Genomic DNA, 23,135 nt, shown 5'->3' on the forward strand with positions numbered 1-23,135 from the left:
TCCAAAGAAGGGCAACCAAAATGGTAAAGGGCCTTGAAGGAAAGCTGTATGTGGAGCAGCTGAGGTCACTTGGTCTGTTCAGCCTGGAGGAGCCTGAGGGGAGACCTCAATTCAGTCTACAATGCCCTCATGAGGGGAAGAGGAGGGGCAGGCACCGATCTCTCCTCTGTGGTGACCAGAGACAGGACCCAAAGGAATGGTCTGAGGCTGTGTCAGGGGAGGTTTAGGTTGGATATTAGAAAAAAGTTCTCCACCCAAAGCGTGGTTGGGCATTGGAATGGGCTCCCCATGGAAGTGGTCACAGCACCATGCCTGACAAAATTCAAGAAGAGTTTGGACAAAGCTCTCACACATGTGGTGGAGTTCTTGGGGCTGTCTTGTCCAAGGCCAGGAGTTGGACTTGATGATCCTTGTGAGTCCCTTCCAAGTTAGAATATTCTGTGATTCTGTGAGAGGCCAGTACTGAGATCAGCCTCCCAGCTGTGGCACAGGCTGGCAGAGGATGCCACTCCTGCTTGTGACTCTGGCTACCCTGTCACCTCCCAGAGGTGAGGGGGGACACTCACTTGCCCCATCCTTGTCCCCCAGCAGCCCTTACCAACATCAGGGGTGCAGGCATGGGTAGGATGGGACCACACTGCTGCCTTGCAGGTGGCCAGCACAGGAATGTTGGATGTAGATGATCTTTAAGGTCCTTTCCAACCCAAACCATTCCACAGAATGTGTGGCCAACTGCATATAGGTATGTGTGTGAATATATTTGTATAGATATGGTATACCCATGTGCTCTCTCTGCATGCGCCTACTGAGAATAAAGCTTTTGCATGCTTATCAAGTGAATATTAACTATTAACATAGCATAAACTCATTTTTTTACAATTCTCTTCCAGCCTTTAGAAGGAAATAGATAAGGAGAAATGAAGGATATGAGTATAGCACATGGGTAGTCTGAACTTGACTTTAAATAGGCCTGACAGAATTCCGTGCTGGAGTGCAGAACATCTTCAGCAGGCATAAAGACTATAAAGTTTCTAGTCTGCAACAGTGTTAGATTAAGTAAATTTTATGTATATATCTTGGAAAACATGCTGAGATCCAATGCAATTTCTTACTACTGTTTACATCACTTATCACTGTTTTGCACTGTTGCTGCAAATGTATTTTGGAATACATTTTAGCATCTTGGGAGTTTCAGTCCTCCCCAAACATTCTGTATTGTTTGGTTTTTTTTCTCCCACAAACACTAGAAATTGCAGTGGTTTAATTTCCTTGTTCTGAAGACTTCCTTTGCTTTTACATATTTGCATGAATTGGTCTTCTATTTTCAGCTTGCCTCAAGTAGAATGAACCTATTATTTATTATTATTTATTAAGAACCCTATTAAAAAGTACTTATTAGGGAAGCTGGGAAGGTGGAAGAAAGAAGTATTCCATTGAAAACTCCAAGGTCCCTTATCAAAGTTTTTGCATTGTTAGTCCAGTTTAGCCCTTTGACTGTCTTTTCTGCCTAAAAGGCAGGCTTCCAAAGCTGCTGAGCTCTTTCAGGTGTGTTGAATTACAGTCTTTTGTTGCATGATAGAGCTACTTCTTGGCTCAAAAACTGTAATTCCTCGTAAGTGTGACAGCACAAGTTCTTTTTTCTTTTTTTTAATCTACTAGCAGTGCTGAGCCATCACACAAATGGAACCAGTAGACTTTAGAATGAGATATATTAAAATTCTCACAACCATAAAACATACATTTAGTTATAATAGAGGTTATATAGTATTATATGCAGTTATTTTGGAACAAAGGGGAAGGAAATTGTTGAATACTCTTGATATATGTGTATTTTTTAGCATCAGCTAAAATGCTGCTCTGCTGTAATTACCTTTTCATATAAGTCAATGGCAATAGTTATGAGATATAGAATGATGGAAAAATCGAAGTAACAGAACTCAAAAGGACTTTTAAAATAACATTACTGAAATTATTCATCATACATAGAAATACAGGACAGACCAGACTTCTGGTAGAATAATGAGTAAAATAACAGATTTTGGAAAATCACATCTGCCTAGAAACTACTGGCAGTAAATTTCCATTTGGTGAAGGATTTTAGTTACAAGTATGCCAAGATTATGCAAGGATAATACCATGTAGACATTTCACAGATTTATGGGTGTTGTTCCTGAGCCAATAATACAGAGGCAATTAGATGCAATAAACTTCTGAGAAGGCAAAAAGACATGGGTGAGGCTGGTCTGCAATAGAAAATAGTTGTAGTTCTGAAACCGTATTCTGTCTTTCCTTGATCCTCTGGGCATGCATCGACTGTGGTTTCAAACAGTTTGGACTTTGCAAAAGTGGCAAGGCTGAATCAATGACTCCCTTGTCACATTCACAGGCCATGTGAATGCTGGGGAATTCCCATGGTGAGGTCTAAACACAACATTCCTGTGTTTCAGCAGCCTCTCTGGGAGATCTGGAGGTCTCTGCCAAAGCACATGACCCCTTGTGGATATTTTTTCTTCCAAGGGGACAGATTTCCTTATGGAACTCTGATCAGTGGGAAGGGAATAATTTTCTGATTAATTGCCTAGAGAAAGTAAGAGAGAAAATGAGTCTAATTTCCTGGGACCTGATTAGGAGCAGGGCATCATCTGACATATATGTTCCCATTTTGCTTTTTCTAACTTAGATTTCTTGATTCAGTATTAAAGATTTCAACTGCCTTCTTGTAAATAAATGCATTTATGGAATAAAATGAAAGAGCAATTTAAAATAAATGAAAGGCTAAATTTCTGTTGAGAGTACTATTGGCACTTGTAAGATATTTGGATGACTTGTGAAATTCAAACTATAGATCTTTGTGTATGCTTTAAATACTAGGCACTTTAGTGGCTCATTAAGCTAATATATGTATGAAAGAATAAAGGCTGCATTATTCTCAGTTAATGGAATGCAGTTTTAGAGAAAAATGTATTACAGTATTCAGTATTATGAACTCTGCAGGGTCTCCTCCCCTTTGCTGAGGTTAATTCATACATGGAAAAGGAACTGATGGGTGTTTTATTCCGTCCCAGCTGAAGAACTACATATGAGACTTGAGTTAAAGACAATATAGTTGCTACATTATCACCAGCCATGTTCATTGTCACATTCACATCACTGAATGTCAAACCATTGTGTTGCCCTCGTGTCTGGGACTTCCTCTAGAAAGAGGAAAGGTAAGTTGGAATGGTGTGTAGCACTGACTGCTCTTATAGGGACATGCTGTTATAGCCCTTATGCAAAACTCCTGATGAAGTTACACAGATTTCTCCTTGGCTTAGATCATAGAATGCTTGGATTGGAAGGGACCTTAAAGAACATCTAGTTGTAACCCCTTGTCATGTGTAGCGGCATCATCAACTAGGCCAGGCTGCTCAAGACCCCATCCACCTTGGTCTTGAACAATTCCAGGGTTGAGGGGTCCACAGCTCCTCTGGGCAACCTGTTCCAGTACTTCACAACACTCAAAGAATTTCTTCCTGATGTCTAATCTAAATCTGCCCTCTTTCAGCTTACCACCATTCCCCGTTGTCCTATCACTATATGCCCTTGGGAAAAGTTCCTCTCCAAGTCTCTGGTAGACACCTTTAGGTACTTGTGTCTTCTATAAGGTCCTTTGAGCCTTCTCTAGGCTGAAAAATGCCCACTATCCCAACCTGTCTTCATAGGAGAGGAGCTCCAGCCCTCTAATCAATCAATGCATTTAAGTAAATTGAACAAATCTGTAGTGTTTACATGCTTTAATGAATTTAAATTATGTTTACAGATTATCTTTTATGTCGATGAAGATTTTCTCATAAAAACACATGGAAAGAGTCCCCAGATCACTGGCCAAATACTGGCATCTCTGGTATACTGAGTAATGACTGACATTTGGCACCATTTTCTGTGGAGTTATACCTGAGATCCACAATTGCAGCTTAGGAAACTATATTTCCAAGAAATGATCATTAGGGACCTCTCAGAAACTTTGCTTGTTTAGAAGTAATAATTTATTTATGTGTTTGTTCATTTTGGTAAATATGCTAGACAGTAGGAGCTCACAGCTTTGCAACTGTTCCCACTGTGAAAATAAGGTCTTGGAAATACGATTCTCTGGCTCTACTGATTAGCTGAGCACTGAATGTGTTTAGCAACCTGAAAGAAAGAGAATGAACTTGGAACAATGTTAAATAGTGTGAAAATAGTAAAGAGAGACACACTTTATTGTATATCTGTAAAAGTGTCAAAGAAGATCAATTGTAGTGAATACCAGAAAATCTGAGATACATTTGAATGGATGAAACTAAATCTGGTGCTGTTTTCAACCCACGCTTCCAAATTAAGAGGAAATAATTTACTGTCATTTAAAAATGGGAGGTTGGTAGATTTTGTTAGATTTCTAACTCTGTGTAAATAGCTATTGTGACAGACAATACCTCTGAACACATGCACAACAGCAAAGGAGTTTGCCTTGATCACTCATCACAATGAATGTCAATTTGCAACATCAGTACACTCCTGGAATTACAATTTTATTCATTCTGAGCTCTGGTTACATTACTGACAGTCCCTGAGTTTTAATTCTGCAGAAGTCATGACTAGAAAGTCCAAGGAAACAAAACATGCTGATTATACAAAAATCAATTTCATTGTTAACTGGGGAGAAACACTGAAGTGAAACTGTACTCACAGAAAGCAGAGGTAGTGGAATATTTATGCAGTGGTGCCTGTTTAAATCTGTTTCTTCTTTATTCATGTTTGTGGGTGAGAATGAGATCTCAGACATGAAAAACAGTAGCTACTCTTTTCTGTTATTTTTTAACACTATAAAAATTATTTTCTTTCTGTATGTACTAAGGTCTTTATTTTTTTTTTTTTTTTGATTACTGGGAATCTTATTTTGTCCTTCCCAAGAAGTGTGAGTAGCTTTTAACTTAGTCTTGAAATATTTAATAGCAAAGTTGGAGCTTTTCTCCCATCTTGCAAGGTAAACATGTGAAACCTGCTTGAAGTTATTAAGCAGGACTTGCTTATGTCCTTCTGATGAAAAGGGTGGTCAGGCAAGCAGGAGTGGCTGATAATTAAACCAGTAGTTGTATTGTTGCTGCTAAAAGAAACTTCTTCTTTTGGAGTTGTAACTGTTTATATTAGAATGAAATTTTGCAGATGCTTAGTGTTCATACTAGAATGAAATTATTCCAGTCTATGTATGTTTTAGTTTACTGCCAGGTATATAAGCCTTGTAACAACCCCAGTGATGTGCAGGTTAACACTTCAATTCTTCTGTGTGAATGGAAAGTGATGTCCTAGATATGTGACTTGTTTTGTTTCAAGTGTGAATTAGAGTTGTGAGAACTATGAGAACTTTCTGCTGTGCCTTGGTGAACTGAGAAATCTCTCTAGATTGTGGCTATATCATAGCACAAATGCAAAGTACTGTAGGGTTTTGGTTTGCAAGACTGTGGTGCTAAGACAGTGCCACATTCCATATGTGCTCTGTGTGTGTGTGGGTGTTTTATGTGTGTATGTGTATGTATATATATATATATATATATATATATTTAGTGCAAGTGCTCAAGTGATCAGCAGACTTGCCACTGGAAGATGAGTCACAGGTATAAGATGCTTCTATTACCATCCTGTTAAAGGACTGAAGAACTGAAAACCCAGTTCCTTTCTGAGAATGGTACAATTATGCCAGCCTCTGTATATATTAAAATAAAATTACTAAATCACAACCAGTAAGAGATTAAGTGGGAAAAAGTGTTAAATACAGAGTTTTTTGGGTGGCTGAGGAAATGAATTCTACTTCTTTATGGATCTGTGGTTTTGATCATTGAATGCCTCAGTGTTTAATCAGTTAGGAACACTTCTTGCAGTTGGGGTATTCGTAGTGGCTCTTTAACTGTCGATTGTCCAGTGTCTAACTGGACTAAAGTTCACTTTAAGCTCTTTTCCATAAGAAATGCACTAAATTGCAAAAATACCTGAAGAAGCTTTTTTAGCTTTCATAGCATGGATATGAATAATGTACTGATACTTGACAGCCGACAGCTCGCCTCTTGCCATCTAGTAGAAACAAACTGTTGTGGGAAGATATTTTGAAGAATAATGGCAAAGTGCCATTTGAAAACTGCAACATAAGAGAACAAATAATAAAAAAAGAGATTTCTTTTGCAAAGGACAGCAATAGTTTCATCAGTAGTTTCAATACCAGTGAATGGCAACATAACTCAACCTGAATGTTTTGCAGGAATACCTAAATTGTAATTTAGCAGTGATTCACAATAAATTGTTGTGCTGATTTCCAGTATGGGAAAGATGATAATCTGTAGAATGCATGAGAATGAATGGTGAGAAATAACAAATCAAACTTATTTATAACAACATAAAAATGTTCTTGAATGGCACCGTTCCTTCTGATGCCATATGCATGATACGTCTTTACTTTCTTCAAATAAGGCATATTTTATGGTTATCATAGTTCAACATTATTAAATACTTTTTAAGACTAAAAATGCTTTTGTAGCAGCCTTGAGTAAACTCATGTTCCCTCTGGGCTCCCTGATGTTAGCTAAGAAAACTGCAGATATTTTTTTCTCATCATCTGATTAATAGTGTCTATTTTTCACTTTTCAAAATGAAAATTTGCATTCAGAGAGTCAGAAGAAACATGGTTTAAGCCTATACAGTAAATTAAGATTTAACATGATAACCTGACTATTTAGGTTCCTTACTTTCCTAATATTTATATCTAGAAATGCTATGGTTTGTTTTTCCCTCTAAATAGATTATGGTGGGATATTTCTTGTGCTAACCTAATGCTACCTCAGTATTTTTGTCAATATCATCTCTACTGACCTGCTCTATTCCTGGTCTGCCAAGAATACTTCTTTCTTTAGGACCTAATCCCAAACACATATCACCCTTGCATGTTACCATAAAATAGTTTTCCTGCTTCCTAGCTGCATTTGTTTTCAGCCATAGGTCAAATTGCACCAATAAAATAGTGGACATTTTCTATATTTTATTTTTTCACTAGCATCAAGTCAGTTCCTTTCTTAGGCTGCTTTGGGTCTGGGATGAGATGCTGGGGTTCTTGACATGTTTTTTTTTTTTTGAAATATGCTCCACAAGAAAAAATAAATGGAGAGGAGAAGATGGGAAAAGATGAAATGGTTGGAACAGAAATATTTCCTAAGCTCATGGTATGATTGAAGAGATGTTGAGCTAGGAACTACAGTGGTGTATCTTGGTGCCTTGAATTTGCTTTTTGGAAAATGCTCCCACTTTTTTACTTCTATGTGGTTTAGTCTCCTTTCTGCACAACCAAAATCTGAAGAGGCCCAGGTTTTGGTGCAGGATGGAACCATGTGGCAGCTGGAATGTTCATGTAGAACTGCAGTTTTGCAAATACTCCTGGATACCATGATTAGCTGTGTGGGCTGCTTGGTTATTGAATGATATATAACCCCCCAAATCCTTTCCTTAAAATGCAATTACTCGCATGGATGCCAAGAAGAAGAGATTTGGACAAGCAATAACAAAGGTGTGGGTTTTTTTCTTTTTTTTAAAGGAAAAAGGAAATTTGGAATGTGTTTGAGGTAGAATAGAAAGATGGAACAAATTTAGATTTATGTACAGTGCTGCACATTCATAGAGGGAACCCCGAGATTAAAAGCTGAAAGGGTAGAGGTTCTGCAGTACCGTGAATGGTGTATTAAGAGATGTACAGCACAGAGAGGTTGTGAAAATAAAACGTCTCTGCTCTCATCAAAGGGATGGACTTGGACTTCCATTTTTGCTTCACTGCAGTGCTGTTCAGATGTTGACATTGAAAATAGCTTTCTAATTTGAAGGTGAGAGTATTATATTCCTAATTTTGTGAGTGATAGAGTTGTTCTGTTATATGTGGATTTGGAGCAAAACTTTGCCTGTAAAAAAGTACTTGTAATTTTCATGAGTTGTCTTAAAGGAGTAAAATAATTTCCACTATAAATTTTCTCTTACAGTTTTAAGATGGACAAGAAATTGGTTTATCCACTATGCCTGAATATTAGGCTGAGGTATCTAGGTTTGACTAGCTAAATAAAGGGTTCCAAATCTTTCCATGCTTCTGCTTTCCATCCTGCAGGCAATACTGTTTACTCACCCTTGTAAAGTCATTTGCGGCTTTGCATCTGTGACAGTGTGAGCAGTAATTACCAGTAATTCTGAACAGAGAGAGAAGAAAAAGGCTTAGAATCACTACATTTCATATTTTTTTTATAAAAAAGCATGGATTCTGACTTTATTTGCATAGCCAAGTGATTTATTTCTGTACACATTGTCTGTCAGAGATTCCTGTATAATTTTGTTAAGTAATGACACCTAAAGACACTATGGATAATTGTTTTGGTATATATGCAATGTTCAATGTAAAGTGGTTTCATGAAGAGAACTGAAATGAGACACAGATGATTCATTTACACATTTATTTACTATCCTGCTTATTCTATCAGACTGAAATGGAGAACAATGCATTTATTTTAAAGACATTTGACATAAATTAAACAGATATTTTGATGTTGAACAATTGTACAGACTACAACATGCATATTAATATGTAGATTGGTGCAGAAATACTTAGTTGATCAGCAAAATCTAGTATGACAAAAATAATAATCACATTTCCTTTTTTATGAAGGTAAAATGCAGCTGATATGGAAACATTGATACGAATACCACTAAATGTGAGAAGTTATTAGTCTAATGAAATCAATTGGTTAGTTGAAAAAATAAAGCTATTGTCAAAGTTTTATCTACAGAAAGAAACTAAATCAAAATGTTTCTAACAAATACAATAATAATGAAAAAAGCATGTTTGATGCAATTACCATTGCAAAATGCCCTATTATTCCCCTGCCCCACCCCCAAATACAAACAATGCATGAAGCAAAAGCAGCATATTCTCCCACAAAATGTCTGGGGCATTTTGTAAAGGCAGATGAATGAGATTAGACAAGACTTATCACATATGCTTTTATCTCCTAGTGACAGTACTTTTAAAGAAAGATACGTTATTAATAGAACAATGTATGATGAAATGTTGCTAAATCTGAAAAACTGAACAATAGTGAAGACACTGCTATTGCCCCAAGAGAACTTGAAAAAATACCATTGTGCTTTTTTTGTTTGCAGCATTCAGAGCATTCACAGAGGAATACAAAGTAAAGTTCATTAAACTCCATAAAACTAATAATAGTCATGCTACTGTATCTATGAAACTAACACAGTAATAACATATAAACATGAATTAGTACATATTTAATTTGATATTTACAGTGATCTTAAAGCAATAGGCTATGTATTCAATGCTCAGCTTCTTTGTACACTAATCCCTCCATGTTTCAGCTTATCAGCATGGCTCCTTTGATTTTTGAAAGAGTTTCACAGCTAAAACTCTGCAGAACTCTGATAATTTAGACATATAAATCCAGAACTCTGCATCCTAGCAGAAGTACCCATGATTGTCCCCAACAGTGGTTTTTTAGATTTCTTTTTTAATGTATTTAGTAATGTGTTAGAAACTGTTTCTTTTTCCTAACACTACAATATATTGCTTCATCCTTCAGTTTTATACAGGCAGAATTCCCACTGGCGTTCTGCTTAAGGACTTCAAGAACAGGTATAAATGTTTTGTATTCTGAACCTTCACAGAGAGATGCTATCTGAGCAAAACTTAGAGCAAAAATATCACTATAAGACTTATGTCCTCCACCTTGAAATGGTTAAAATAAGTAAGATAAAGAATAGGCTTTTTGTTCCTTGCATTACACAAGGTATGTCCCAGACATCAGAGCAACAAAGCACACAAGCAAAACCCTACTAGTTCCTCAATTTAAATGAATTTCAGCTGGTGATCCAAATAGGAAGATATCTAGACAATGGCAAATCGGCACAAAATTCTCAAGCTGGGCTTCTGATCCTCCATCAATGCACAGCAATTTGCAATATTCATAGCAGTATAAAGTAAGGGTAAGCAGTAAAGTAAGTTACTGTTAAGTGAAGTAAAGCTACTTGCAATCAGTTTAATAATTCCACTGATTTTGGAGTAAGTCTAGTGCTGTCTGTACTGTCTTCATTAAATGTAATACCAACTTTAGAGTAAATTCACTGTAGAAATATGCAGTATATAGAGTTTGGTCCAAACTACAAAACACAACTGTCCAAAGGTTATCATGAATTTATTGCTTAAATGATTTTGTATGGGTTAATTTGGGGAATGCACTGGGAACAATTTAATCTTTGGCTACGTATTGGTTTTTTTAAGCAATACCACTTATGAAAATGGCAAAATTTGCTTGAATAAGTGATTTATCCAAGAGCTACATGGGCTGAAGACAGTAGCCATGGTAGAGATCTATGTCTACATTAGCAAGTCATACAATACCAGGAGATTTGTTGAGGACAACAGTTTGTGCTGACAGTTTACACTATTGGGGTACAAATTTTGGACTTGCTCTCATCTGGTATCTGGGTCTGAATGCTTTATCCTGCCTGCAGCATAGCTGGTGCCTTCATGGAAGAAGTTTTCTGGTTCAACTTCACCTAAAAGTGGTCCAGTTTGTATGGTGCAGGATTGCTTGGTTATGTGAACCAAAGCATGAGAAGTGGGGATAACTGAGAGGTTCATGTCAAGAGATCTCTCCTGATTTTCTCTAAGATGCCAGATTTTCTCTAACATAGCCATAGACTTCCAGATTTAGAAGTGTACATTATTCCTGCTGATGCTAAATATGTATTTGAATAGTTGAGTTTAAAAATTACCCTAATGAATTTAGTTACACAGACTGCTGTTAGATTCATGGTTATGTTAATCACAGGACAACAGCTGATGTCTAAGGTGACCATTCTGTTTAGTTGATAGGTATAATTAGGATAATCATCTTTTTTTGGATTAAATTAAGCTAATACCATGGTTTTTAGTTACTTTTAAGTTAAAAGAGCAGTAATATTTGTGTGCTACTTCCTTGTTCCACAGTGGTATTCATCAGGGTCTGTGTTAGGTGTCATAAAAGAAAATTAAATACCAATCAATAATAATATAGGATTAGAAAGTATCACTGCTGTTTTGGAAGAAATCTCCATTTTGCTAAAGGGTAATACTTCCTAAATATCATAACTCAGCATTTAAAAGAAATACTGTTTAAACCTGGAACAAAATAAACTCAAAGACAAATACAAGTACACAATGCAAACAAAACGTTTTCTTTCATTTTTGCCTGCCAGTTACCTAACCTTCCTTTGTTAAGGAAACTGACAGAGGACCTGCAAAAGGTCTGGCTCCCAGAACATCTGATCAGTTTCAGAAAGCATTTCAGCGGCAGTTAAACTGACCACTGTAGCTATGATATTTTATTAAAAATCCTTTCCTAGGATTTTTTCCCCTCCTGAGGAGCTGGAAACCTCAGGAAAGAAATATAAACAATTACTATCTGCTGCTGTGGAATGCAACAGGTGCATCTTCAATTGGTCCATGTGGATTGTTTTCAATTGATGACCAATCACAGCCACCTGTGTCAAGGCTGTGAGCAGTCACAGGATTTTGTTATGCATTCTATTCTATTCTTGTTCTTTGTAGCCTTCTGATCTTTCTCTTCTCTCTGTTCTTTTAGTATAGTTTTAATGTAGTATTTTAGTATAATATATAACATAATAAATCAGCCTTCTGAAATGGAGTCAAGCCTTGTGTCTCCACACACAGAGTGTTTGCCGCAACAGACCGCCACTAATAAAACTAGGTTGGACAAAAGACAAATATTCACACTTAGACCGATGGCTCTCTTAATAGCATTTACCAATCAACTGCTTTTTAAAAAGTTCCTGCAAGAACACTGAAAGCTCTTGCATGAAGGATGGGTACACTGTGGGGACACTGGAGAATTCAGAGCACTTTACAACTAGAAAACAGGGAGAAGTGACACTCAGTTCTGGTTCCTTGGTTCAAACGCAGCATCTGGCCATTTGCACCACACTACCAAAACACTTTCCTGACAAACAAGACACCTGTCATCTTGTTGGGTGGGCTGCCTTCTGACCACTTCCAAGAAGAAGAGAAGATTGATATTGGGAAGGAAATGGGAAGAGATCTAAAGATCAATAAAGACACCAACAACTGATATCTTATTTTTCAGGAAAGTCTTCTGAAAAATGATTACAGATCAGATATTCATGTGGCAGGCGAGTGGGTAATGGCACTGCTGATCCTGTTGGTTCTAGGTTAAAATTATGATGGAGGAGTGGAATTAAATCTTTTGCTACTGGCATTTTTACCTCATTTAGTGTGAACAAGGATTCTTTTACATGTGTATTATTACATCTCTTTTTATATAGTACACTAAAACATGCCTTGTTTACTTACAGTTTTCTGCCCTTCTTTCCCCCTTTGTTGTGTTTGCATTTCTTGCTTGATCTGTGCTGGCTACTTAGAAAAAAAAAAAAGGCATATTTGTTGCATTATTTTGCTTCTAATATATGTTTTTATGATCAAAGTATATATTTTCTATCCAAGTGATTAAAAAATTATTTGAATCAGAAAGCCAATAAGTTAAACCCTGGACATTTTTACCAGTCTGACTATCTTCAATAGAGCTTCAAGAAGACAACTGTCTTTTTTACTGGACTGCAGTTTGGAGATGAGGTTGAAGCAGTTAATAAATAAACTGAAAATAAACCTTGAAGGAAACAGAAGCTCAGTCAACATGGAAGGGAAGAGGTCTACTTTTAAAAGAACTCATTGTTTTTCAAGGAATACAGATACATTGCCCAGTATTACCTGTTAGGAAATGACTCATGGAAGCCAACTGTAATTTTGATTTATGAATGTTATAGGCAAAAATACAACTGTACACATTTTGGGTTACATAATAGTGTGCTAAAAGGCTCTTCATGTCCGTTGCTCTAGTGTTAGATCAGATATCACCTCTCTAACATCACTAATGTTTGAATTTTGAGACCAATTGTGAAGTGAGGACACAGTGCATTAGATTGCTGCATTAGCACAGAGGCTTCTATAGTCTATACAATGTAGCATTAAAAGGCCTTTTGTGTTTTCATTTAAAAAAAGTGTATTTTGTATAAATTCGGTAGTGCAAAAACTTCCTACACCTTGTTACATTCTTTGCATTACATACTTGCCCTGTAAACAGCTTTCCTGTAGGAACTTCCTTTGCAGTTTGTTTGTGCGATATATTATTCCCTCCTTCCCCCCACCCAGGTTTGGATTAATGTGACTATTACTCAAAAACTCTTCTCATTACTCTGTGTATATTTTTAAAATATGTTCATTGGTTTCATCATTGTAAAGGAATTAAAACTTTGATTCACGATTCTGCAGTTAGTAAAAAATATAAAAAATAGATCAATTGCAAAGCTATCTCCCTGAACATTCTTCATTTTCCAGTCATGCGAGGAGTCAGACCCCTTTCAGGTGCACAAAGGAGTCACTTCTTCCTAAGACTCCTTGTTTTGAAATTGCACAGCTGGCATTAAAAGACTGACTCCAGAACTCAGACACATTCTCCCCTTACTGTGGTGAATGGATAAGTCTGAAATGGCTTCAAAGGTTTAGAAAACCAGAAAAATATACTTGTGTAATTTTGCATAATTTGCTGCATATCAACCCATGATGAATGAAATGATCCCAGCCTACTTTTCTTACACCTGCTGTACTGGATAGAAAGCTAGATCCAGTCCTGCAACTGCTCAAAAAGATATTTTAGTCAGGAATTATACAAGTTTGGTATTCAGAGGTGGATCCTGTATATGCAGTCAAGACTGGAAAAACCACATTTCTAAACCTGTGCTTCTGGAAATAGTTTTCAGCATAGACAAAAGTAGATAACAAAATTATACCAAAAGCACTTCTAAAGCTTAATAATTTTGTTTCCAGTATTTCAAAAAAATAAAGCATCTGTTAATAAAGTGAATTGCATCTCTTTCAAAATAAATGTGCTTCTCTGAAAACATTTAAAATACAGCAGCAAATAAGGGCCTGGTCTTTCATCTGATTTATATAGTTAAAGCTCCTGTTGATTTTCATCAAGAGGGAGAGACTATTGTTCTTCTCATTTAGATTTCAGTCAGTCCCTTTTTCCACCAGACTCCCATTGCTTTCAGGGGAAATTCATTTGCACAAGAACTGAGGCCTTGACTTTACTTTTTTAAAATTTCTAGTGATTTTAATGGGCTGGAATCAGGTTTGCATGAACTTTAGCTCAGGAGAGCTTTAGGAATGAAATCTCTGTTCCTGCTATAGGTTCCCTATGGCCAGACTCCTCCCTTTCCATCAAGTGTCATAGGTCTAAGGGGCTTTTCCAAAGTGTAAGGGTCACCTGGGAGAAAAAGCACACAGAAGGAACATGACAGACCTCAGTCTTGCCAGAACATCATTGTCTTGAATAGGAATTTTCTGTGGATCCAGAGCATGGGACCAGGTCCCATTTGGTCTTAATCTGGACTTCAATAGTTCACTAGGATGTAAAGGCAGATCAAACAGGCCCATGTGATTTCATAAAACTGCACATAGAAAATACGAACCAACACTTCAGGCATATAAAAATTGACTGGCATTTAGTTTTAGTCACTGAAAATATCTAGAAACTAAAAAATAAATGTAGAAGAGTAATGACTATAAAATATGAAAGAGGAAAGTTTGGGGACAGTGAGACACAAACATGATTGAAAAGTGTTACGCAGAATACAATATAAATACATAAAACTGAATGCAGCAACAAGTTGAAATGAACTGCAATTAAAGATAAAAAAAAATCATTTTTATTTTGAGAATTAATGACCAGACATTGCTTGAAAAAAAAAAGGACATTGTATTCTCAGGTATTCAAATGACTGAAGAGACACCTCAATATTATCGTGTTACAGAAATAAGAAAACTGATAGAAATATAGAAAACTTTTTTTTTTTTTTTAAAAACTCCACCTAAGTGATTGTGCTGTGCTCATTGTTTGGCCCAGCCACCAGGATCAATATTTTGGGACTCTTCAAACTTGCCTCTTTTCTTTTCTGTGTGCCAGGCTGGAGTGAGGTCTGTGGCATTGGCCCAGCCATTTAAGCAAATGGTCGTATTGTAACAAAAATGGTTGTTCCTTTACACTAAATGCATTAGGTGCCTGATTGTTACATATTCAAGTGACAGAAAAAGACACAAGTAAAAGTTAACCTACTAACCTATGGTAAGTAGAAGCCTCCTGTTCCAAACCATGCATTGATTGGTCTAACGTGCTTTTAAGTCTTCCTTACCAAAAAAAAAAAAAAAAAAAAAAAAAAAAAAAAAAAAAAAAAAAAAAAAAAAAAAAAAAAAAAAAAAAACAAAGAAAAAAACCAAAATAAAACAAAACAAAACAAAAAAAAAAAAAAAAACCCCAAAAACCCAAACAAAACAAAGGGGAACATTTTCTAGGGCATGTCTGTGTAACTGCATACATTTGCTTATGATCAGAATTCATGAACTGAATAAACTTTTTATGATTTAGGGAATTAAAGCACTCTAGAAACTTTAAAAAATATTTTATAGGATAAGAAGCTATGGATTCTGGATAAAATAAAAATGGCTTTTTCAAGACAGTGGTTAGATGGGTACTTTGTAATGAAGGCTTTGGTTCAGCATCTTTCTTTTACAAAGCTGGAGAAATCAGAGAAATGAAAGATGATTTAGCAGTTGTCAGTGGAATGACATTTTCCTTTATTTAAGTATAGTGGAAATCCTGTTCTCCATTTCAGAACAGCTATGGAAGGTTGAGGCAAAGTTGGTGAGTCAAGTGATACCTTCTGTCAGTCCAAATGATTGAAATGAAAAACACAAACAAGCTTTGGGGTATGGAAGACCTGAGGCAAATCACATGTACGTGAAGCCTTTTCTTCTCCAGCTATATGATTTATGATAACAAAAGGTACCACTTTCCCCTACAAACCTTGTCTCTTATGTCCTTACACCTTAACAGCTTCAACAACATTACCATTACTGAAGTATGTGAGCTGCATGGGGAACAAAAGGTACAACATCAAAGATCATGTAGAAGCAAATAATGTTAAATCAGAGGAAAAATAAGAGTGTGGGAAATATTTTTTTTTTTTTTAATACCAAGGTATAGTGTATGAGGTTGAAAATTTTTGGATATATCTGAATAGCCATTTGGCACTATTTATTGCCACCGAAATAACGATGATTTTTAAATTTTAAAATGGAACTTTTTTTTTCTCAGTTATGAAATGTTGGCAATTTTCTATAAAAATATCAAATGCTTCAAGTTCTGGTCATTAAATCTTTGCTTTTCCTCGCAGGATCATTAATTAAACTGGCAAATACAATAACTGAAGTTCTACAAGTAAAAAAAAAAAACAAAAAACCCATCATGATTTATAGCACAGATAAACTAAAATACTGTAGTCCTTAATTAACAGATATACTTGTGAGCTTTTTAACAGAAAGCAAGATACGTGAGATGCTTTAAGTAGAAGTTGCAATTTTGCAACATAAGTCTGTACAAAACCTCCAGGCAGCACGCTGTGAAGGAAGTACCTGTGTCCCAGGAAATGCTTTTTCCATAAATCCTTGTTAACAGTAGCTTTCCCCCAACCCCAAACTATTTACAAGTATATGCATTTTGCAAGCTCAAAGCACCTTGTTTCACATCCTTATGAATGCATGCATTGACATTTCATCCTTTCATGTGCAAATTCTAAAATTCATTGTAACTGAGGGAAAAAAAAGTTTAAAGAGTTCAAAACCTGTCTACAATCATAAGTGAAAGGATCAAAAATGTCAGATGTTGCAGACCACTGGCTCCTAATAAAGCCCTCTTTATTGTATTCACCATTCTTGAGTAATTTTTTCCCTGTTTTTTTCAGTTTGTTACAAAAGCAGTCTTTTTTTTTTTAATTAAACAGTATTTAAACTAAACAACTCTTCATGCCATGCAAAAATAACATTTTATGCACTTTTGTTGAGGCTTTCCATGTTTTAGTTCATAGGCATTACTAACTGTGTTTTAAGAAAAGATATTTTTATTGCTTCTGTAACTAGTCACATGCTAGTTTCACGAGTAGGACAATAACCAGTTTCTCCTGGACTTGAATGAATTTCTGGAGCAAATAAATGGTTCTCCATTTTGTGACCTTCTTGGTTAGTGTCTGGCTTTACCTCACCCACAGCATGGTAAATGTCTTGAGTACAGTTGTGGCTCATGCTTTTGGGTGAAGAGCTGACCTGTGGCTCCCCTGGTAAATTGTTGCCATCACTGTGTCTATCCCCACAGCAATTTGTCTTGATATCCTGTTTTTTCTCATGTTTCATACCATGTAACTCCATAAACTCTTCTTCTTCTCCAGTGTCTATTTCAGTGAAGCTTCTCCTCTCTTTTGAAGGGAAAGTGAAAATTTTTTGTTTGGGAAAGAGAGGGGATGATTTTTTAGCAGGTCCCTGACAAAGTGCAGGTGCGTCTGCACCAAGTACAGGCCGTTCACCTTGGGGGGAATTTTCTTCTAGGAGAATGGTGCTGATGTGCTGAGGGGTAGCCTGTGTGAAGTCTCCTCCTGCTGTCACTGGCAGTGGCCTTGCGGTGCTTGGTGGAGTTTGTGGAGCGCCACCTCTATTGTCTTTAAAATTAACTTTAAGGGATCTAGACTTTAATGGGTTGCTACCTTTCAGGGAGCTTTTGGGGCTTTCCATGGCAGTGTCAAAATGAAAATGACCATGTGAAACAGTTTGGGACCCACTGCCATCACTGATAACAGCTCTGTTGATTGGATTATAGTCAAAGGTGACATCAGTTGGAGAAAATCCTCTGTCTTTTGCAAATGGTATAAACTGAGAACTTCTTGCTCTTTGGTTTTCTTCCAGGTTAACAGCATCAGCTGGAAATCTCATTTGCAAGTGAGAGCCAGGAAACAGAGAGAGTGGAGACCTCTCTGTTTCCGTGAAATCAGTTGCGCAACTGGCAAAACTGTCGATACTGGATGTGCTTCTCATGTCCATCACGATGTCCGCAGGGCCCGTCGGCAACGGGTCTCTCTGACCTATAACTTCCTCCATTTCTATTTCTTCTTCATAACTGGGTGGCTTTGCTGACTGGTCTTGGTAACCAGCATTAAGATTAGGCTGAGACTGGGTTTTGGTAATTTCATTATACAGCATCTCCAGTTTTTGGGCACTGAGGTGCTGTGGGCTGGAGGATGCTGCAGCATTGTTTAATTGCTCATGGGAGTCTTGTTGACTAACTTCTTGGTATTTGTTCTCATAAGATTTGTTTGAGCTTGTTTCAGACATTGTCCTTCTGGCCCATTTCCACCGGCTTGGGGATAGGTGGCTGTTATCAGGTGTCTCCTTTGGACTGAGTGGTTCTCCAAGCTTTCCCGAATCTACTGCTACATCTATCATTTCCATACTGCGAGCAAAGGCATCTTTCAGATTCATGGAGACAATACTGCCGTTTCTTTTAGCTCGCTCAAGTGCTTCTCTCCTCTTAATTGCCTTCTCCTGTCTTTTCTGCTCCTTATAAAACTCTGAGAAATTGTTCACAATAATTGGTATGGGCAGGGCTATGACCAGCACTCCAGCAATACAGCAAAGTCCTCCAACTATTTTACCTAATAAGGTCTTAGGATAAATGTCACCATATCCTACTGTAGTCATAGTGATTGTTGCCCACCAGAATGACGCAGGAATACTTGTAAATTTTGTAGCATCCTCATCCTTTTCAGCAAAGAATACAAGACTTGAAAATATCATTATTCCCATGGCTAAAAATAATATCAACAAGCCCAATTCATTGTAACTCCGCCTGAGTGTAAAGCCTAAAGACTGAAGGCCCGTTGAATGTCTGGCGAGCTTAAGAATCCTTAGGATCCTCATAATTCGAAATATCTGAACCACACGTCTGACGTTTTGGAACTGCAGGACACTTTTATTGGACTCTGTGAGGAAAATGGTGACATAGTACGGCAAGATAGCCAGTAAGTCAATGACATTTAATGGGCCTTTGAAGAACTTCCACTTATTTGGTGAGGACAGAAAACGTAAAAGATACTCCATGGTAAACCAAGCAATACACACAGCTTCAACGTGTGCTAGCTGAGGGTTGTCATTTGGCTGCCCAAATTCATCTATTTCTTGAAGTTCTGGCAGTGTGTTGAGAGACAAAGCAATAGTAGACAGGACGATGAACAGAATGGACACAATGGCCAAAATCTGTAAAACAAAATAAAAAATGTTTTGGTTAGACCAATACAAGTGTCCTTGTCAGGGATTTATTAAATCCTTTCAAATTTGTGTGTGTCAAATAAATACCGAATGGTGGAAGCTGTTTTTGCTATTGCATTCATTATTTTGTTTTATTGCTTTGAATTTTGCACAGACAAAACATTAGACTCATCTTAGACATGGTCAAAACCTGATTGCTTTACTCCCTGCAGTAAGCCAATTCATTTCAGAAAGCAGGCCACAACTGGTCTTACCATTTTTAAATTACAATAGGAGGGGATGTTTATTAGTGCAAGTCACCAAGTGGAAGATATATAGTTCCTGCTAATGTGCAGAACGTTTTGAATTTTCTGCATTAATTGTAATTATGTAGAACTTTACATAGTGTAGAGAACACATTGGATAATACCATGTGTAAGATGGTAATTCAGTACTACATAGTGCACACTTTCTTAGACAGGAATAAATTTATGAGCTGGAAAGTTAAGAAGAATAAACATGAAGCACTATTCAGGACACTGGTCCTGCTGAATTTTTATGTCTGGACAAATTTCAGATGCTACAAAAATCAAAGGTATTGGTCCTGAACTACGTTGAGAGCAAGATTTTAAAAAGTAAGTAGTATGAGGGTGAACTGAGTTTCTCATAATGTGTAAGCAGACAAACACTTCCAAGAAATAAAGTTTTGCTTTCTGTCTAAGGAGATGGGTTTTATAATATATTTCATCATTCACTTTCACAGAGTCCTAGAATGACAGAATCATAGAAACATTAGTTGAAAGAGATCTCCAAAACCCTCAAGTCCAATGTTTGACTGAGCACTACCATGCCAACTAAACCATAGCATCAAGTGCCACACCACCTTCTCAAATGCTTCAAGACCTGCTCACTCCTTAGGCAGCCATTCAAATGCCTGACAAGCCTTTGAGTGAAGAAATTCTTCCTGATGTTCAACCTGAACCCCCCTGGCACAGCTTGAGACCAAATCCTTTCATCGTGCCACTGGCTGCCTGGGAGAAAAGGCTGACCTCCACATGGCTACAGCCTCCTTTCAGGCAGTTGTAGAGAGCTGTAAAGTCTCTCCTGAGCCTCCTTTTTTCCAGGCTAAACAACTCTAACTGCTTCAGCTGCTCATCACAACACTTGTGAGCTGCTCTGTGCTCCACCAGCTTTGTTGCCCTTCTCTGCACACACTCCAGCACCTCAAAGTCTTTCTTGTAGCGAGGGACCCAGAACTGAACACAGGACTTAAGGTGTGGTCTTACAAGTGCCAGGTACAGGGGGATGACTGATTGCTGTCCTGGTCCTGCTGGTCACACTATTCCTGATACAGGCCAGGATGCCGTTGGTGGTCTTGACCACCAGGGCACACTGCTGGCTCATGTTCAGCCTGCTGTTGAGTAACACTCCCAAGTCTTTTTCCACTGGACAACTTTCCAGCCACTCTTTCCCAAGTCTGTAGCATTACATGGGGTTGTTGTGACCAAAGTGCAGGACACAGCACTTTGTCTGGTTGAACCTCATACAGCTGGTCTTGGCCCATTGATTCAGCGAGGGACCCAGAACTGAACACAGGACTTAAGGTGTGGTCTCACAAGTGCCAGGTACAGGGGGATGACTGATTGCTGTCCTGGTCCTGCTGGTCACACTATTCCTGATACAGGCCAGGATGCCGTTGGTGGTCTTGACCACCAGGGCACACTGCTGGCTCATGTTCAGCCTGCTGTTGAGTAACACTCCCAAGTCTTTTTCCACTGGACAACTTTCCAGCCACTCTTTCCCAAGTCTGTAGCATTACATGGGGTTGTTGTGACCAAAGTGCAGGACACAGCACTTTGTCTGGTTGAACCTCATACAGCTGGTCTTGGCCCATTGATTCAGCTTGTTCATATCCCTTTGCAGAGCCTTCCTGCCCTCCAGCAGATCAACACTCCTGCCCAACATTGTGCTGTCTGCAAATGTACTGAGACTGCACTCAGTCCCCTCATCCAGATCACGGACAAAAATATTAAAGAGGACTGGCCTTAAACTGAGCCTTGGGAAGCCCCACTAGAAGCTAGATGCCAGCCTAATGCAGCACCTTTCACCACCACTCCCTGGACCCAGCCATCCAGCCAGTCCTGAACCCAGTGAAGAGTGCACCTGTCCAAGCTGTGGGCTGCCCGTTTTGGAGAATGCTGTGGGAGACAGTATGAAAGGCTTTACTGAGGATAGACAGCACCCACAGCCTTTCCCTCATCTACTAGGCAGGTCTCCTGGTCATAAAAAAAGATCAGGTTGATCGGACAGGACCTGCTTTTCCTAAACCCATTGTGGCTGAACCTGATCCTCTGGTTGTTCTGTTCGTGGTGTGTGATTGCACTTGAGATAATCTGTCCCATAGCCCTCCCCAGCATTGATGTCAGCTGAGAGACCTGTAGTTTCCTGGGCCATTTTTCTGACCCTTCTTGTAGATGTGTGTCATGCTGGCCAACCTGCAGCTGTCTGTTCTTGAGCTCTACACAGCTGAAACACTCCCAAATGTACAGACAGCCCCCACATCTCTCCTTCCTCACCTGTTCCTTCTGAAGGGCTTATAACCCACCATTGCCGCTCTCCATTCACGTGAGTGCTCCCACCATGTTTCTGTGATGGCAACCACATCATAGCTCTCCTGCTGCACGGTGGCTTCCAGCTCCTCCTGTTTGCCCCCCAGACTGTGTTCAGCTGTGTACATGCACTTCAGGTGGGCTCTTCATTTCACCCCCAGCACCAGCATGCTCTCCCCCATGCTCATCTCTAGCAAACTGGTCCTATTCTTTTCCCCTTCAAACCTAGTTTAAAGCCCTCTCTATCAGTCCTGCTACAACACTTTTCCCCCCTTTCCCCCCCATCTGCCTCCAGCAGGCCTGGTCCTGTATAAATTGCCCTATAATGGAAAAAAGACATTTTGATAAAGTTCAGGCATCTCTGTACCTCACAGTCTTCCACTTTGCCTGGAATAGCTGGTCATTGACTTTTACAGAACCAATATTATGAGAAAAAAAATTAATAGCAGAGAACCTCACAGCTTCATCAGAAAGTTTAGTTATTCATACTCTAAGGAATATGAGCAGCTTTAAGTCAAAAGTAAGTAAGCAAAGTGTTAAAATGTTATTACAAAACTATTATAACACTTGGAAAAAAGATATTATTTTGGTTGGAAGTCCTAATAAAATCCAGGTTTTTATTACAAATACTAAAATAAATTGTTTTCTGTTTTAAAGATCAGTTTAAGCCCATTCACAAAAGCATTTACTTTCATTTCTCAGAAATGGAACTGTTAAATGCATTTGGTGATGTTCCAAGGATGCATTAGGTCTGACAAAATTGCTGGAACACCCAAGAAGAGTGAAATGAAGCTAAGAAGAATGCAAGTGTGAAGAGTGTATGCAGAGAGACTGGTCACAGTGGTGATAGAGGCTCTAGAGACAGAAAGGCCACCTCACTGTAGCTTTGAGAAAAATAGCAATAAACTTGTTTCATCTATGGGTTACCGAGTGGATATTCAGCTCTCTAAGCACAAACAGAAATTGCTCACAGTGGGGTGTGTATTTGGCATTATCTTGTACTTATGTACTATCTTTGGCCTTTTTCAGCTACTAATAGTACAGAACAGGTATGCAGGTATCACCTTTCATATTCCAAAATATTCAACCATTCATTTTTTCTGCCAAATGAAAAAATTGTGTCTTCACAATTTTGTGAAAAAAATGAAAAATGAAAAAATACTTGTCTTCATCTTTTGTACAGCCAATTCAGAAAACATCCTTAGGTTAATCTATCCTATTTAGGAGGGCTATATATTCCTTTAAACTTTCTGCTACCAACACCAGCAAAAGAA

The 23,135-nt window shown here is 38.0% G+C and overlaps 1 protein-coding gene across 1 annotated transcript in view; it reads right to left on the reverse strand.

The window, feature by feature from the left end:
• Positions 1-17,098: 17,098 nt before the first annotated feature.
• KCNB2 (potassium voltage-gated channel subfamily B member 2) overlaps positions 17,099-23,135 on the reverse strand; it is a 164,319-nt gene continuing 158,282 nt past the window's right edge. The window contains exon 2 of the mRNA XM_041464471.1: positions 17,099-19,261. Coding sequence (XP_041320405.1) covers positions 17,099-19,261 — 2,163 coding nt within the window. The remainder of the gene's footprint in view (positions 19,262-23,135) is intronic.

The sequence above is a fragment of the Pyrgilauda ruficollis genome, unplaced genomic scaffold (assembly GCF_017590135.1).
Source record: "Pyrgilauda ruficollis isolate IOZ18807 unplaced genomic scaffold, ASM1759013v1 scaffold18, whole genome shotgun sequence".
In the NCBI taxonomy this organism is placed as follows: domain Eukaryota; kingdom Metazoa; phylum Chordata; class Aves; order Passeriformes; family Passeridae; genus Pyrgilauda; species Pyrgilauda ruficollis.